This window comes from Phocoena sinus, chromosome 1 (genome assembly GCF_008692025.1).
Source record: "Phocoena sinus isolate mPhoSin1 chromosome 1, mPhoSin1.pri, whole genome shotgun sequence".
NCBI lineage: Eukaryota > Metazoa > Chordata > Mammalia > Artiodactyla > Phocoenidae > Phocoena > Phocoena sinus.
Window position 1 is genome coordinate 161,233,441 of NC_045763.1, and position 15,576 is coordinate 161,249,016.

Genomic DNA, 15,576 nt, shown 5'->3' on the forward strand with positions numbered 1-15,576 from the left:
CCACCCCTCCTCCCCCTTTCCACATTCTTCTCTTTAAAGTATGTCACTAAGCAAAGCCTATATTCAAAGGGGAGGGAGTTAAACTCTTCTCCTGGAGAAGGTCGTAATGACAAATTATTTGGAATGCCTCTGTACCGGGAGATGTGTCTCTTCTCCCCCATTTATTTATGTATTCACTTATTCATTTATATTAAACCGTTTTTGAATATATAAATAACGACTGCTCAAGAAACTTTTGATTTCTTCTGTATTTCGAGGACGTCCTGAACCACCATTCACCTTTACCTCACAGCTCAATAGGCACGACAATTCTGGGAGTTTCTTTCTGGCGGAGGTTCACCATTAACTGTGTGTCGCATCACCAAGGGGGTCCCTGAGGTGACGGACACCGAGGCGGTGGAGGCGGGGCCTACGACAGAAGGCGGACCCCAGATTCCGTGTCCACCCTCCACCTGGCTCCGCAGACACCCCCTTGGACAACGTGCTTCGAAAATAAAAAGAAAAAGGGGGGTTTCGGCGCGGGAAGTGCTCTCAGCCGTCAGAAGGTTTTCGTGAGCTCTCTCTTTGCGTAGCTCCCTACAACCTTCGGGAGAGCGAAAAGATACGACGCCTGGGGCAGCCAGAGCTATGCAGGACCAACAACGGGGCGGAGGATGGGCCGCAGCCTGCTGCCGCCAGCCCCGCAAGCACACAGGCCTCGCGAGCCAGGGCAGCCAGCAGCAGCAGCGCGGGGCCCACCCCCGAGGAGAAGGAGGAGGCGTACTAGCGCCGCCAGCAAAAGGCGGTGTGGGCGGGGCCTTGGCGCAGCGGCGCGCGCGGGCCTTCGGGAACGCGGCGCTCAGGCGTCGGAGACTGCAGCAGCCGGGGAGGAGACGGTTGCTGGGCCGGGTCGTGGGGTCGCTGCTTGAGGCGCAGGCGCCGTGGACTCAGCCCATCCTTGTCCTTGCATCGCCGTGGGCTCGTAATGGCGACCCAGCAGAGGCCTTTCCACCTGGTGGTGTTCGGCGCCTCTGGCTTTACCGGCCAGTTCGTGACCGAGGAGGTGGCCCGGGAGCAGATGTCCCCGGAGCGGAGCTCCCGCCTGCCATGGGCTGTGGCGGGCCGTTCTCGGGAGAAGCTGCAGCGAGTCCTGGAGAGGGCTGCCATGAAACTGGGTAAAGGGGGCGACTGGGACGGGGCCCCGGGACCCCGGTCTCGGCCCCACTGCCGCGGCTCTCATCCCCAAGCCCCCTTCTCCCGGCTGAGGGATTTCAGTCGCCTGAAATGAGAGGTTCTCTCCCTGGGTGCCCCTAGAGCTCCCCAACCCTGTTAGCGCCCAGGAGGAGGAGCACGGGGCTCCTGGTAACGTCAGAGCTTCGTTCCGTTCCATAAACAAACAAGAGAGAGACATCCCCGCCCCCCCATGAATTTCTCCCATAGTTAGGGAATCCCCACTGGCGAAATAGGAACTTTAGTTTTTCCTTTCTCTGCTCCGTCCCCTTCTAGAGCGGGGGGTAACCTGGTGGGCCTGGAAGTCTCTTGATGTTTGATCGAGTAGAAAAGTAGAGCACTGGTTTCTTCAGGATGGTTTGTGCTCTCCCTTTGCCTTGTGTTTTGGAGATGGGAGAGGAAGCTTAGGAGTTTTACGGAGAACGTTGCTGTGGCTTTACTTTTTAATTTAATTTTTACTTGTAATCATTCTCCAGCAGTCGCATTCTTCATCCAGAAAGTTTTTTTGGTGTTTTTGTTTCGGCAGTTTACTTACTCTTTCGGCATTCATTAAGCCTGGTTTTATTGAGTGGTCTTTTTAATGTCAGGTGCTAGTGTAAATGCTGGAGATACAGATGTGGCGGAGAGAGACACACACACACGCAGAGACCCTACCCATGTTCCCCGTGGTGAGAACATCTAAGTTAGGAGTCAGTCGCCTTTAACTTTGGCTGTCAGTTTTCCACCCTACTGCCCTGTCGTACAGACAGATAGCACCTATTAGAGTTTCGGGCATACTTTGTTCTTCACTTCACCTTCATCTCACATAATTCCACACAGAGCCCTGTTTTTGGAACCTGTTTTGTTTGTGGTTGGTACAGAAGATACCATGTAGGCTGGACTCTCCTACAGCTCTCCTGCTGCCACTCCCAAGTACAGAATCTTGACCAAAAAGCTTTTTGGTCTTTCTTTACTTTTCCAAGAAAAATACTTTCACGACTAAAATATATGCTTCCCTTTCTTCTTTTCTGTTCAACGAGACTGTACAGGTATAGCCTAGTTGCGTACCATTTGTAGTGCCCAGATCAGGTTATTGCAGGAAATACACCTTGAGCCATGAAACCTGCGTTACTCTATTGATTCAGTTTATTCCAGTTATTTCCTTATTATGAACTTGAGTGTTCTTTTACCTCAGTCCTCTTTTGTTTTATTATGTTGATGTTAACTCCCCTCCTCATAATTTTATCATATGTTGTTGTTTAATCGTTGAATAGTATAATTCTTCCTGGAGAGGAGGTCAGGAAAATCATCTTCTATCTGAAAACTTGTAAAATTGGCATTTTGCATAGAGTTGTCATTTACACATTCCTTATCTTAGATTTTCTTTTAAAGGTTAGTAATGTGTTTTATTAACTCTTAGTTTTAACTCCATTTTCCTCATAGTCTTTTCCGTATTTTTAATTACCTGGTTAAAAACAGTTTTATCTTTTGTTTGAGAGGGAGAATTAGCTTTCAGTATATTTAGTAAATTTGCCGTCAGTGGTTATTATGAAAAGAAGGGCTGGGTGATCTAATACTGTATCGGGATTTGCTTAAAACACTTTATTTCTTATTTTAGGAAGGCCGACACTGTCATCTGAAGTTGGAATAATAATTTGTGATATCACTAATCCAGCCTCACTTGATGAAATGGCTAAACAGGCAACAGTTGTCCTCAACTGTGTAGGACCAGTAAGTAATCTGCCCTTCTCTGAATCAGAACAAACAATCTATTCATTTCTAGCAGAATCTGGTATTTTATATTCCAGAGAAACATAAGGGCAGGGGACAGAAGAATTGATTCAGGGCCTTAACCTCATATGGGGAGTTTTTACTTCTCATGAGAAGCAAATGGATATGACCAAAGTCTCCTGAGAGAGAGAGTGACACTAGACTCCAGGAATGTGTGCTGGTTTATTTAGTGGTTACAGCTATAATTGCCAAACTTTTTTTTGTGCTGCATGTCCCTTAACTAAAAAAGGTTGAGCATGTACCCATAATTTACTTTTTATTTGTTTTTAAATTACATTCTGTATTACTGTACCAGTACATATGTTAGTGCATGTACAAAGAAAGATATTAAAAAAAGATTCATTCATTTATTCAATAAATGTTTATTGAGTGTTTATTATATGTACACTGAACTAGTCTACGGACATAATGGTGAATAAAACAGAAAACCCCTCATGGAGCTTACAGTCCAGTGGGGAGACAGAAAAATAATGTTATAATAGTAAGTGACAGGTGCTTTGAAGAAAAATAAAACAGGGAAGGGAGATAAAAAGATTGGCACACCAGTCTCTATTAGATGGATGGTCAGGGAAGGTCTCTGTGAGGAACTGAAATTTGCATAGGGACCTGAATGCAGTGAGGGAGTAAATCCTGTGAGTATTTGAGGAGAGGGTGTTCCAGGAAAGAGCAAATCCAAAGGTCCTGAGATGAGCATGTGCTTGGCCTGACTGAGGGATGTGAGAGAGGCCAGCGTGGTTGAGCGTGAGTAGGGCAGAGAGGTGGGGAGTTAGATTGGAGAGGTACCTAGGAACTAGGTGGTTAGGTCTGCAAGGTCAAGATCAGGGTTTGGGTTTCCTTCTAAATATGAAAGAGCCATTGAATGGTTAAAAACAAGGGCATGATTTGATTTACGTATTTGAAGTTCTTTGGCTTCTGAGAGGAAAAATAGATGGTAGGGAACCAACAGTGGAATGGGCCAAGCAAGCCAATCACAGGGTAGGAGTGTTAGAGGTGGTGAGAAGTGGTTGAAAGCGGATATTTTGAAAGGAGAACGCCTAGCTGCTGCTATTGGACTGGATGTGAAAGAGACACTTGTGGTCTGTGTAACAGGGTGAATGTTGGTGACATTTATGGATCTGAGGAAGTTTTCTCAATTGTCAAAACATTTGAAAACTAAGCATCTAGAAAATTGTTGATAATTTCATCAAATGAAACCAGAAAGGCTTTTGATTGTCACCAAATGAAATGTATTTCTATTGTTTATTTCATTTTATTTCATTAACTAGTTTAGAATGTGGTCTGTGGTTTGTTGCTTGAATCACTGTCTTATATACATCCTCAGCCAGCTTGTCCCTCCCTCCGAAGTACTCTGGAGAAACCCCAGCCCTGGTTATTCCAGCTCGCTGCTTACTCTACCTGAACATGTATAACCCAGTCTGGCTGGAGAAAAATGCATCCCGATGCTGACTATCCCACTTTAAATATGTGGTTACAAACCTCACATGCAGCCTCAGTACCTCCAGCAATTCTAATCTATTTTCCTAGGCTGTTTTCTCTCCTACTCGCTGAAGCAGCAGTTTTATAACTTCTTTTTTCTCATACTTTTAGCATCCCACCCCTTTCTTCCTTTTTCCTCACTCTTACCTCGTGATTTTCTTCCTTCCTTCCTTCTTTCCTTTCTCCCTCCCTTCCTTTCTTTCTTTCCTTTTTTTTTTTTTTTAAACTGTGAACGCACAGGCTGTCAGAAGAGAATTTATACCACCAGATCTTCCTATCTGCGTTGTATCCTGACTCTGCCTTATCTCCTTTTACAGGGAAAAACTACCCCTGCTTCTCATGGACACGGTATTCAAAGACTTTATATTTACAGGTTTACAGTTACACATATTCTTATTCTCATCAAATTTTGCCTCTTGATTGGATTATTTCTCTCAACATACAAGTATGGGATTATATCTCCCATTTAAACAAAAACTTCTCTGAATTCTGCATGCTCCTCTAACTACTCCCATTTTTCTGTGCCCCTTTTTAGCAAAACTTGAAAGAGTTTGCCTTCCTTACTGTCTCCACTCCCTCACCTCCTCCTCTGTCTCGTCTTGTCAGGCTTTTATCCATACTCCTTAAATGAAACTACTCTGCCAGCATCCCCGTCCTGTCAAATCCAATCATCAGTTCTCTGTCCTCATCTTAATCAGACCTCTCAGCATTTGTGACAGTTGATCACTTTTTCCTTTCTTCACTTGGGATCTGAATTCTTGCCCTCTCCTAGTTTTCTTTTTCTCTACCAACTTTGTCTCAATCTCCTCTGCTGGATCTTTTTATCCTCCTGTGAATGCCAGAGGTCTCAGACCTTAAGCCTTAGAAACTCTTTTCTGTTTATATTCCCTGGACCATTTTTTAATATTATTATTATTGTGGTAAAATATACATAACATAAAATTTAGCATTTTAACCATTTTTAAGTATACACTTCAATGACATTAAGTACATTCACAATCTTATATAACTGTCACCTCTTTATTTCCAGAACGTTTTCACCATCCCAAACAGAAAACTGTAACTGGGCCAGTACTTTTTAAACTTTGTGAAATCAGTTCAGTAGGTTAAGACTAAGCATTGAAAAGAAAATCAGATAGACTGAAATAGAAAATAGGGTGAATTACACGTAATACAAGTACGTACTGGTTCATGAAGCTTTTGTGTCAGATATATTTGTGTGTGGAGCTACTATGTGAAATGAATTTCTTAAGGTGGGTTGTAGTCAGAAAGAATTGAAAGCCATGGCTTTCAATACCATCTGTTTCCTGATGATGCTTACATTAATTTATTTCCACTGAGGAACTACCCCTTAAACTCCAGACTGGTGGATCGAATTACCTTCTCAGTGTTTCCAGTTGGATGGTTTATAGGCATCTCTAGCTTTTTGACCCCAAAACATGCTCCTTCCTAAGCTCTACTTGGAAGGTCGTTTTCACTTTGTAATATGGATTATACTCCCAGGGGTAGACTCCAGTTTACCAGTTTTGGTGTCATAATTTGTTTCTTTGAAGGTATTTTTTTTACCCATTTCTCTATTTTGTGAGGGTCTCTTTAATGAGAGCTAAATGATAGCTGTAAAACTAGTCAGGCATATGTAAACAAGTATTATGTCAAAATATACAGAAAATGACTGAATCAATACTTTCAAGCATTATTCTTTATTGTCTCCTGTGCTAGGAAGTGGAGGGGGAAAAACTGCTGTTGAGAGAAAGATGATGAATCTGATTTTGGTTGTGTTGAAACTGAGGTGTCTGCTAGATATATTTTTGAATTAAGACAGGAAATGCGTACTATATAGTGAAATTATTTTCTTAAGCAAGTAAGGAAGTCAGGGTGAAGAGGAAATAGAGGAGAGGAAAAGAAGCCAAAGTGAAATTCATTTTGCCCCATGTCCTGAGCTCTTGCGGGTCCTGAAGTTTATAACAGAAGCCACAGATGAGGCAGCCTCGTCAGTGAGCAGCTCTGGAGATAGGAGTTGGATGTCATCAGTATACATATTGTAGTAGAAATCCAGAAAGTTGGTGAGATTTTCCAGGGAGCATGTCTAGGGAGGTGATTCTCCACCTCTAACGTACGTAAGAGTCACCAGTGAGGCTCATTTAAAATGCAGGTTACTGCAGTCTACCCCGGAAAACTTATTACTGGAGGGAGTTGGGGTGGGACTGAGTAACCAGCATGTTTAACGAGCGACCCAGCTGATTCTGACCCAGGTGAACTACGGGACAACTTGAGGTGTTCGGGGGTAAAATAACCAGGACACCAAGGAAATTGCTAAGTGAGTTTCAAATGGATATGTGTAAAAATTACCCAAGATGATCCATTGGGTACAGAAAGAAAATAGAGCTTTGACTTGTACTCATTTTAATTTCAACTCTGTGTCCATTTTATGTATGTTTAAAGTGTATATTTTATTAGTATAGTAGTCCATATATGTCATTTGTAAATAAATTCATACAATTTAGTAGATGATGGATTTAGAATGTGAACTTGGGTCCTGCTGCCTTGAAAGCTCTTGTTTGTTCTGTTGTACTACGTTGCCTCAGAAGTTAAGTGCTTTCAGTAATTTTGCATGGTTGATGAATAGCAGAGGATGAACTAGAACTTAAACACACTTTTCTAGTCCTGTAATTCCAGTGTCATTTGCTGTTTTTAAGAAGGGGGAGGAGGATGTGGAGATGAGGCTGTGGAGTCAGGTAGAGAGGAGCCTAAGTGACCCACTTGAAAAGGGCAATCCCTGTAGTGCCCTGTCTTTTCTTTTAAGTGTCCGTTTACCTGTTTCTTGAAGGCTAGAAGAAGCAGACCATCTCCTTTCTCCATCTTTTGCTGTGAGCAATGAGAGGAGCAGAGGAGTTTATGCTTCCGCTTACCCTTCCCTCACAAAGGGAAAATTTGTCATGCTTCCTTTGAAATGGGACTGACTCTGATGTATTAACTGTTATATAAAAATTTTTAAATTTTAATTCCTTGAGTTTGAGCAACAAATAGTTTGGGAGATCCAAAATCATACAGGCTCAGAATAGCTCCTTTGTACAATATTAAACTTATCCCCTCCAACCCTCTTTGTCCTTTCTTTATTTTGCTAATACTGCCATTAGTTGTTGGTCCCCATGTCCAGCTAATCAGGAAGTGCAGTCATTTCTGTCTTCTAAGTATATCTCACTCTTAGTATATCCTTCTGCTTCCTTAGTTTTGTCCTTCATTTCTTACCTGCCGTGAGTTTTGTTTTCCAATACCACAGGCAGAGTGATATGTCTGTGTTATAAACGTTCCACCACTGTCCTGTGTAAAATACTCTAGGAGGGCTCAGCAATGCAGAAAAGATAAAGTTCAGTCTTGATAACGTGGCACTCAGGGTCGTTCCTGATTTGGCCCAAGTGTTTCTTTCCAGACTCATCTCTTACCACTTCCCTCTCCACTACTCTGTGCTTCAGGTATCCTGAGCATCACCCTTTTTTACACTTTTACATATAATTTTTCCATTATTTGGATTTTCTTTTTCCTGGCAAATCCTTACTGTTCTTCAGAATTCAACTCAGATGAGTCACTTCTTTTATAAAACTTTGGACTTTGTCTTCAGTTAGAGGTAATTCCATCATGCTTTTATTTACACTGTGAGAGTCAGTAAATTGCAGTTACATCATTTTCTCATTAGGCTACTTTATTAATATTTGATTTCTTAATAGTGAAGACTGTACTTCCAACACTCAGTGGTATTCCTTCATTTAAGCTTGCTAAGTAAGAGTAAACTGTTGGTTTTCTTTATTCTCCCAGTACCGATTTTATGGAGAACCTGTAGTGAAAGCATGTGTTGAAAATGGAACTAGCTGTATTGACATCTGTGGAGAACCTCAGGTATGTAAAATGGAAAAGAAGGAACAAAATTAACAATACAACTTTCTGTTAAAGTGAAAAATATTTAGTGTAATTTTGCAGACAGATTTTAGAAGGTGATGACTCTGTAGCATTTAGAGATGGTATTTCATTGAAAGCTTGAAGGAGAGCATGATGGTAAGGTCTTAGCTTCAGTTTTCTTGAATTTTTCTTCCCTACATCCTGATTTCTTCCATGGCCTTTATGTATAGGATGTGTTGATTTTTATTGCTACTGCATGCTGTAAACAGAATTAATTAAAATAAAACTTGCTCAGAGTCATGCAACCATTAAGTAGAAAAACTAGGACTTGCATTGAGGTTTGCCTGAATTAACACTGCAGGAAGTGGAGTGTTAATAAGCACTGAGCTACACTAGCTCCTTTATAACTGTAATCTCATATGTCCCTATAGTCTCTGCTGAGTACCATCATCAGTGTGCTGGTATATACATACTTAGAGCTTATCAGTTGGTGATGTATATTGGAAAGTGTTGAGAAAGTGTAAATTACCAAGACTGATAAAAGAAGAGGTAGGAAATATGAATGTAAAAGAAACTAAAAAAAAAAAAAAAAAAAAAAAAGAAACTATTCCTATCTTATTTAAAATATTCTAGAGCAGAGAAAATGGTGGAAAGCTGCTAAGTTATCTCATAAAGTACCATGAACGTGACATCAAAACCTAGTAATGGGCCAGAATATATATAAGTCAAAAATACAAATTTAAATAACCCAATTTAAAATGGGCAAAGGGAAGAAAAGAGGCAAATCACCTGTGCAGAATTCCACATAATTCACATAACTGCTGTGCCCTTGAGGAGAGGGAGCTTCACTCCTCCCTCTTTATGTGTGGGCTGCACAGTCACTGCCTTCCAGTGAGTACAGTATGGAAGTGGCGGGGGGAGGGGGAGGGTGAGAAGAACTTTACAGTGGAGACATCAGACAAACGCCACCTCAGCCAGGTGTTCAGGGTCAACATCACCAGTGAGAAATTATGTTGATAGTATGTACTCTTCTTTTTTTAAATGATTTACAATATTGTGTTAGTTTCAGATGTACAGCAAAGTGTTTCAGCTATATATATATATTTTTTCAGATCTTTTTCCATTATAGGGTATTACAAGATACTGAATATAGTTCCCTGTGCTATACAGTAAATCCTTGTTGTGTATCTATTTTATACATAGTGGTGTGTATCTTTTAATCCCATACTCCTAATTTATCCATCTCTCCCTCCCTCCCACTTTGGTAACCATAAGTTTATTTTCTGTGTCTGTGAGATAGTATGTACTCTTGATATGACATCAGGAAATGGCACTTTACCCCGTCTTCCTCCCCAAAACCTGTAACTCTAGCGTAGTCATGAGAAAATCATGCGACAATTTCCAATAGAGGGGCATTCTGCAAAGTACCTGACCACTACTGTAAAGGTCATCAAAACCCAGGAAAGTCTGAGAAACCATCACAGCCAGCGGAGCCTAAGGAGACATAACAACTAAATGTAGTATGGTATCCTGAATGGGATCCTGGACAGAAGAAGGACATTAGATAAAAACTGAGGAAACCTGAACAAAATAGGGACGTTAGTTAGTAATAATTTATCAGTATTGGTTCATTAATTATAATAAATGTTAATGTAAAAGATGTAATGATAAGGTTAACTGAGTGTGGAGTACCTAGGAACTCTCTAGTACTCAGTTTTTTTCTGTAAATCTAGAACTGTTTTTTAAAAAAAACAGGCAAAATTTGAACAGACATTATTCCGTTCTTGCGTTCCCTCCTTTCCTACCACTCTTTCTACTTACATATGTGCACAGATATATGTCTGTAATGATGTTCATCTGGAAGATGTGATTTGGGGTAACTTTTTTTTGTTTTCTTTGTATTTTTCTATATTAATTTTTCATAATAGGTATTGCTTTTGCATTTAAAAGTCATTCTAAAAAATGAATTAAGTCAGATCTGCATACCTCTCACACCACCTGGAACATAGTAGGTATGTTTGCTGAGTAAGTGCCAACTATTTGGCAGTTAATATTTTGCTGCAGAGCCATCTTGGTTAGCATTTTCACAGTTTAATTGCTTTGTTTTTAAAGGTAAATCATTTAATTTTGGTCTAGATGTTTCTCCATAGCTCTGATTCAGATCTTTTGTCTTGAATCTTTAGTTTCTGGAACTAATGTATTGGAAGTATCATGAGAAAGCTGCAGAAAAAGGGGCTTATATCATTGGAAGCAGTGGCTTTGACTCCATTCCAGCAGATCTGGGAGTAATATATACCAGAAATAAAATGAATGGTAATTATTGATCAAGAAGCAATAATGGAATTTAAAATAGAGGTGTTTCATGTTTGTAATTGTGGTGAACTAAAATCTTCTTGAGAAAAGAAACAACTATTAATGGGTAGTATTAAAACACATACTTTGTTTTTAATATAGCTGTACTTGTTAGAAAATGATATTGACACTATTGTTTTTTGAGGTATGGATAGTACTATAAGTGTTCTAAAGGAAGGAATTCTCCATTAGAATTTAGTTGTGGTTATAGCTATAAAATTTCTGGAAGAAATTTTTGGCAGGCATTATAAATTCAAACTTGCTTTGTTTAGGAATTAATACATCTTAAAGTATAATTTATACACATACTATAATTGGAAAGTTTTAATTTTTTTCAACGACCAAAGCTAGAAAGTATTGAACAAGCTTTTTGACATCTTTTTTAGCTCATTTATAAAATGGAGACAATAAGAATGGGAAAAAATCACTATTATAGTAAAACAGTGGAATGTTATACATACATAAAAAATGCCCTTTATAAAAATGACCTGAAGCAAATAAGTCCAGTTCTATTTAAACCATTCTAGAGCTTAAAATTATGGAAAGTGTTCCAGTTTATATTAGAACGGTAACTCTGAAACCAAAGCTCAACAAAGGTAATACGCATGCCTGCCATTTATTGATTTTAGATTTTTAGAAATTGAGGAATAGAATACTTTCTTAACACAGTGAATGTCAGAAAGCAGTAGGCAACATCATACTTAATGATGAAACGCTGGAACCATTCCCAATAAAGAGAAGGGCATGAATTGAACATCTTTAAAATATTTATTTAGTCTTCAACCCATGGATCTGGTATATTTCCATTTATTAAAAAACTTACTAAAAAAATCTCCATTTACTGAAAAAGTTTAGAGTATTTTTCATGGTGGTCCTACATGTTTCTTATTGCGGTTATTCTTAAATATTTAATAGTTGTTATTTTGAATAGGTCCTTTTTTATTTTTAAGGGAGAAATATTACTTTAAGATTTATTTTAGAACTTTTTTTCAGACACTGAAACCTAGGAGTCAGCATTTAACAAATACCCCAGCTAATTGTTGATTCAGGTGGCTCACATTTCATTACATACTGCCTTAGGCGATACATGTTCTTTCTGTGCACAGGGTTAGATCAAAGAGCCATGTATCCAGGCCACTTTCTCTTAACAACTCTCAGAATCCTCTCCAGTGAGTTAGAATTTAATGATCTATTCTTGGTTTTTGACAGTGTTAGATAAGTGATATTTATGTGGCTTTAGTTCTTTTCTGCTGTAACATCATTGTAGATGGTGTGGTTATTTGTTACCTTGCTCATTGTCAACTTTCTAAGGCCCCATGCTTTAATTTTCTCTTGGAATTAAAGCTAGGAATATTGTCTCTTAACAAATTGGTATATTTTATCAGATTTTGAGAATTAGCTAGCCCGTTATGTTTTTCTTTTGTCTTACTGCTCTCGATAAGCTCAAAGATTAATTAAATACTTAACCACTATACGTATGTATTAGTCCTCATGGTTAATATAATTGATTTCTCCCCTTTTTTTCTGGCCTTGGTTTTCTACTTTGTTTTTACTCATTATATTTTTATTTCATTTAAATAGCCTTACTTTATTTAATAAGCCATCACAAAGGCCCATTTTGGTAGGGTTTCTGTATATTCATTGTAAGTCACTACTAATGAATCTTCTTGAAAGCTTTCATATTGGAAAATAGAATAATTCCCATAGATGTATTTTTTTTTTTTTTTTTTTTTTTTTTGCTGTACGCGGGCCTCTCACTGTTGCGGCCTCTCCCGTTGCGGAGCACAGGCTCCGGACACGCAGGCTCAGCGGCCATTGCTCACGGGCCCAGCTGCTCCGCGGCATGTGGGATCTTTCCAGACCGGGGCACGAACCCGTGTCCCCTGCATTGGCAGGCGGACTCTCAACCACTGCGCCACCAGGGAAGCCCATAGATGTAGTTTTGAGAACTGATGGCCTTCCAGAATCAGTGAGCTAAATTGTTGCCTTATTGGAAGAGATTTTTTGCAATGTCAGTTTGAATACTAGAAAAGATTTTGTGAGTACCAGCAGTTAATTTATACTAAACTACTATTTTTCTGATAATTTATCTGGCTTTAGCTGCTCCTTAAATCTGTTTACAATAACCTAATAATACTGTTATAGCACAGATTTTCCTGATTATATCAGCTGTAGGCCTAATAAAAATGTTCCCTAAATGAATAGGAATAGCTTATTATTACTTATCCTGGGTTAATAGATTTTTATTTGATTTTACTTTTACCATTTTCCTTCTCTTTTAGGTACATTGACTGCTGTGGAAAGTTTCCTGACTATACATTCAGGACCTGAGGTTAGTTTTTGTTTGTCACGTGTTTTCTTTGTTAATATTAAAAACATTTTGGAAATGATACTTGCCTGTTAAAAAGGTTTCAATTAATTAAATTGTATGTACAGTTGTAATTTTTAGTGTATGAAAGTCAGTGTTTAATTTTAAAAAGTAAAGATTGCTGTGAGTTATTTTGACTTAAAATAGAATTTGTTTAAAACTGCACAGTTCATTATTAGAATGAGTTACCATCATCCTAACACTAAAGATCTATCATTGTTGTGTGATGAATGTTGTCAGCCTAGAAAATTATCACCTTAGTGCAAATCAGTGCATTTTTATTATGTGCCTAACTTGGAGTTAGGTGCTCTTGTGGCCATACAAGAAATGTATAATGTAAATGTAATCTTACTGAATTTATGGTCTATTTGGGAGCATAAGATAGTTGCATTTCTGGGAAAGAACCATGTTTTGTGGTAGTAGTTTTACTGCCAGTAGTGTCTAACACAATTCTCTATCTATACTTGAGGCTTCATAAGTATTTATTCTCTTTAAAAAATATTCAGTATTTCACATATTGTGTAATACAAGTATATATAGTAGTGCAAGATAGTGTGACACATAAATGAACAACGTGCAGACCCTTAAAGGGAATAATTTAGATGAGCAGGAGACAAAAATTGTTATTAAAGAGGTCAGATGAAATACTATAGGATTCTGAGAATGGGGAGTTACATCTAGCCGGGAGGCCAGAGATCAAGGACTTTTTGGAGAAGTTGGGATATGGAATTTTAAAGGTTGGTGCTGAGGAAATGTGGATAAGGGAGAGAGGAAATAGTTTAATAAAGATGTAACTGTGGGATGGAGTGGAGCATGTTTAAGTAATGGTTTTATTTGTCTGGATTGTAGGTTCAGATGAATAAACATGAAGAACTATATAAAACTTGCTAAAATTTGTGGTTACAGATAATATCCACTAGAGTATCAGAATAAAGGGAAGTGACAGTGGGCCTGAGTAATTTGGGGATGCCTCATAGAAGCCTTCTTAAGTTGAACCTTGAAAAGTGAATAGCATTTGGAAGATGAGAGGCAGCAACCTAAACAAAGGCTCAGAAATGAGAAAGAAGGACATGCTTGGAGCTCTGGGGAACATGAGTTAGAAAGCCAACTCAACCTGGTTTAAACCAACAAAACAGAAAGGAATTTATTGATTCATGTAACCAAACATCTGCAAGTAAACAGTATGGCTGGATCTGGATGTTCAAATGGTATTATCGGAACTCATTTTTTTCTCTTCCTCTTCCTGTCTCTGCATTACTTCTGTGCTCCTCAGTGTAGGCTCTCACCATCGGGGGGTGGGGGGGGGAAGGTACTGGCAGCCCCAGGTATGCATTGTCCATAGGTTCATGATTTCCCAGGAACAGCTAGCAGAGTTTGAATATTCAAAGATGGGGAAGATTAGTCAAGTATTGGGTCATTTGGTCATTCTTGAGCCAAACAGTGTGACCTGGGGTAATGGAGTACTAAGGTTGCCCAGGCCTGGGTCATGGGCCTCTGGAGAGGGAATCATAGGGCCAAGCCCTTCTCAACAACACGTAACAAACTTCCAATAGGAAAGAGAGTGTTGTAAGCAGAACATAGGGTAGGGGAATTAAGAATTCCCTGCAGGAAATCAGTGCAGGCTGACAAAAAACAGATGTCCACTACAGGGAGATAGTGAGAAAACAGAGCTAGAAAAGAGGCTTCTTTTGAAAGAGGAGCAGGAGATGATCTATAACAGGAGATGAGAGTTGTGTCTCCTTCATATGATTGCTATGAGGATTAAATTAGTCAATGAATATAAATCAGAACAGTGGTTGGCACTTTACAATCACTCAATAAATGTTACTAAGTCCTATTATAAGGACTCAAAGTTGGGCCTTAATCAGGACGAGACATTTGAAAACATCGAAATCAATGCAGCTCCTTCTCATTCCCCTTAAAGCAAAATACAGAGCCTTAATTTCACAAGGATGGACAGAGGTAACTGCCTTGATTCTGTGCATCCCTTGGCACAGGATTGTTCTCCTCCTACTCCTTATCCTACTTTTCCCCTTAAGCTTTGTTACTTTACATAAAAATTGAATCTTAGACTATTGTATTAGACCATAAAGCAAGACTCAAAAGAATTTCAGAGAGTTGGAATCATATACTCAAGGACAGTGCTGTCCAGTAAATCTTCCCTCAGTGATGAAGGTGTTCCATATATGCTATATAATGGCTTCCATACCAGATAGTGCAGCTCCAGAGCAGGGTCAGCCCATGGTCTACTTTTATATGGCTGCAAGCTAAGAATAATTTTAACATATTTAAAGAGCTATAATAAAAAAAACAATACGCAGCAGAGACCAGATGTGGCCTGCACAGCCTAAAATATTTAGTTTGACCTTTTACAGAAATAGTTTGCCAACCCCCGTTCTAGAGTATGTTTTAGACTATAATGAAATTATACTAGAAATCAGTGAAGAGATGATAAGAATTCAATGTCTTCACTTCTTATAGGTTGTTAGGATTTTCTGTATACTCTT

The 15,576-nt window shown here is 39.2% G+C and overlaps 1 protein-coding gene across 5 annotated transcripts in view; it reads left to right on the plus strand.

The window, feature by feature from the left end:
* The first annotated feature begins 830 nt into the window (after positions 1-830).
* Positions 831-15,576, plus strand: part of SCCPDH (saccharopine dehydrogenase (putative)) — a 63,328-nt gene continuing 48,582 nt past the window's right edge. For 4 of the 5 annotated variants that reach the window (XR_004352539.1, XR_004352538.1, XM_032651260.1 and 1 more), the window contains exons 1-5: positions 831-1,154; positions 2,807-2,919; positions 8,269-8,349; positions 10,533-10,662; positions 12,984-13,033. Coding sequence is in view for 3 of the 5 variants with exons in the window: in XM_032651260.1 (XP_032507151.1) it covers positions 965-1,154; positions 2,807-2,919; positions 8,269-8,349; positions 10,533-10,662; positions 12,984-13,033 (564 nt within the window). In the remaining 2 variants the exon portion in view is untranslated. The remainder of the gene's footprint in view (positions 1,155-2,806; positions 2,920-8,268; positions 8,350-10,532; positions 10,663-12,983; positions 13,034-15,576) is intronic. The other variant, XM_032651269.1, reaches the window with a different exon arrangement.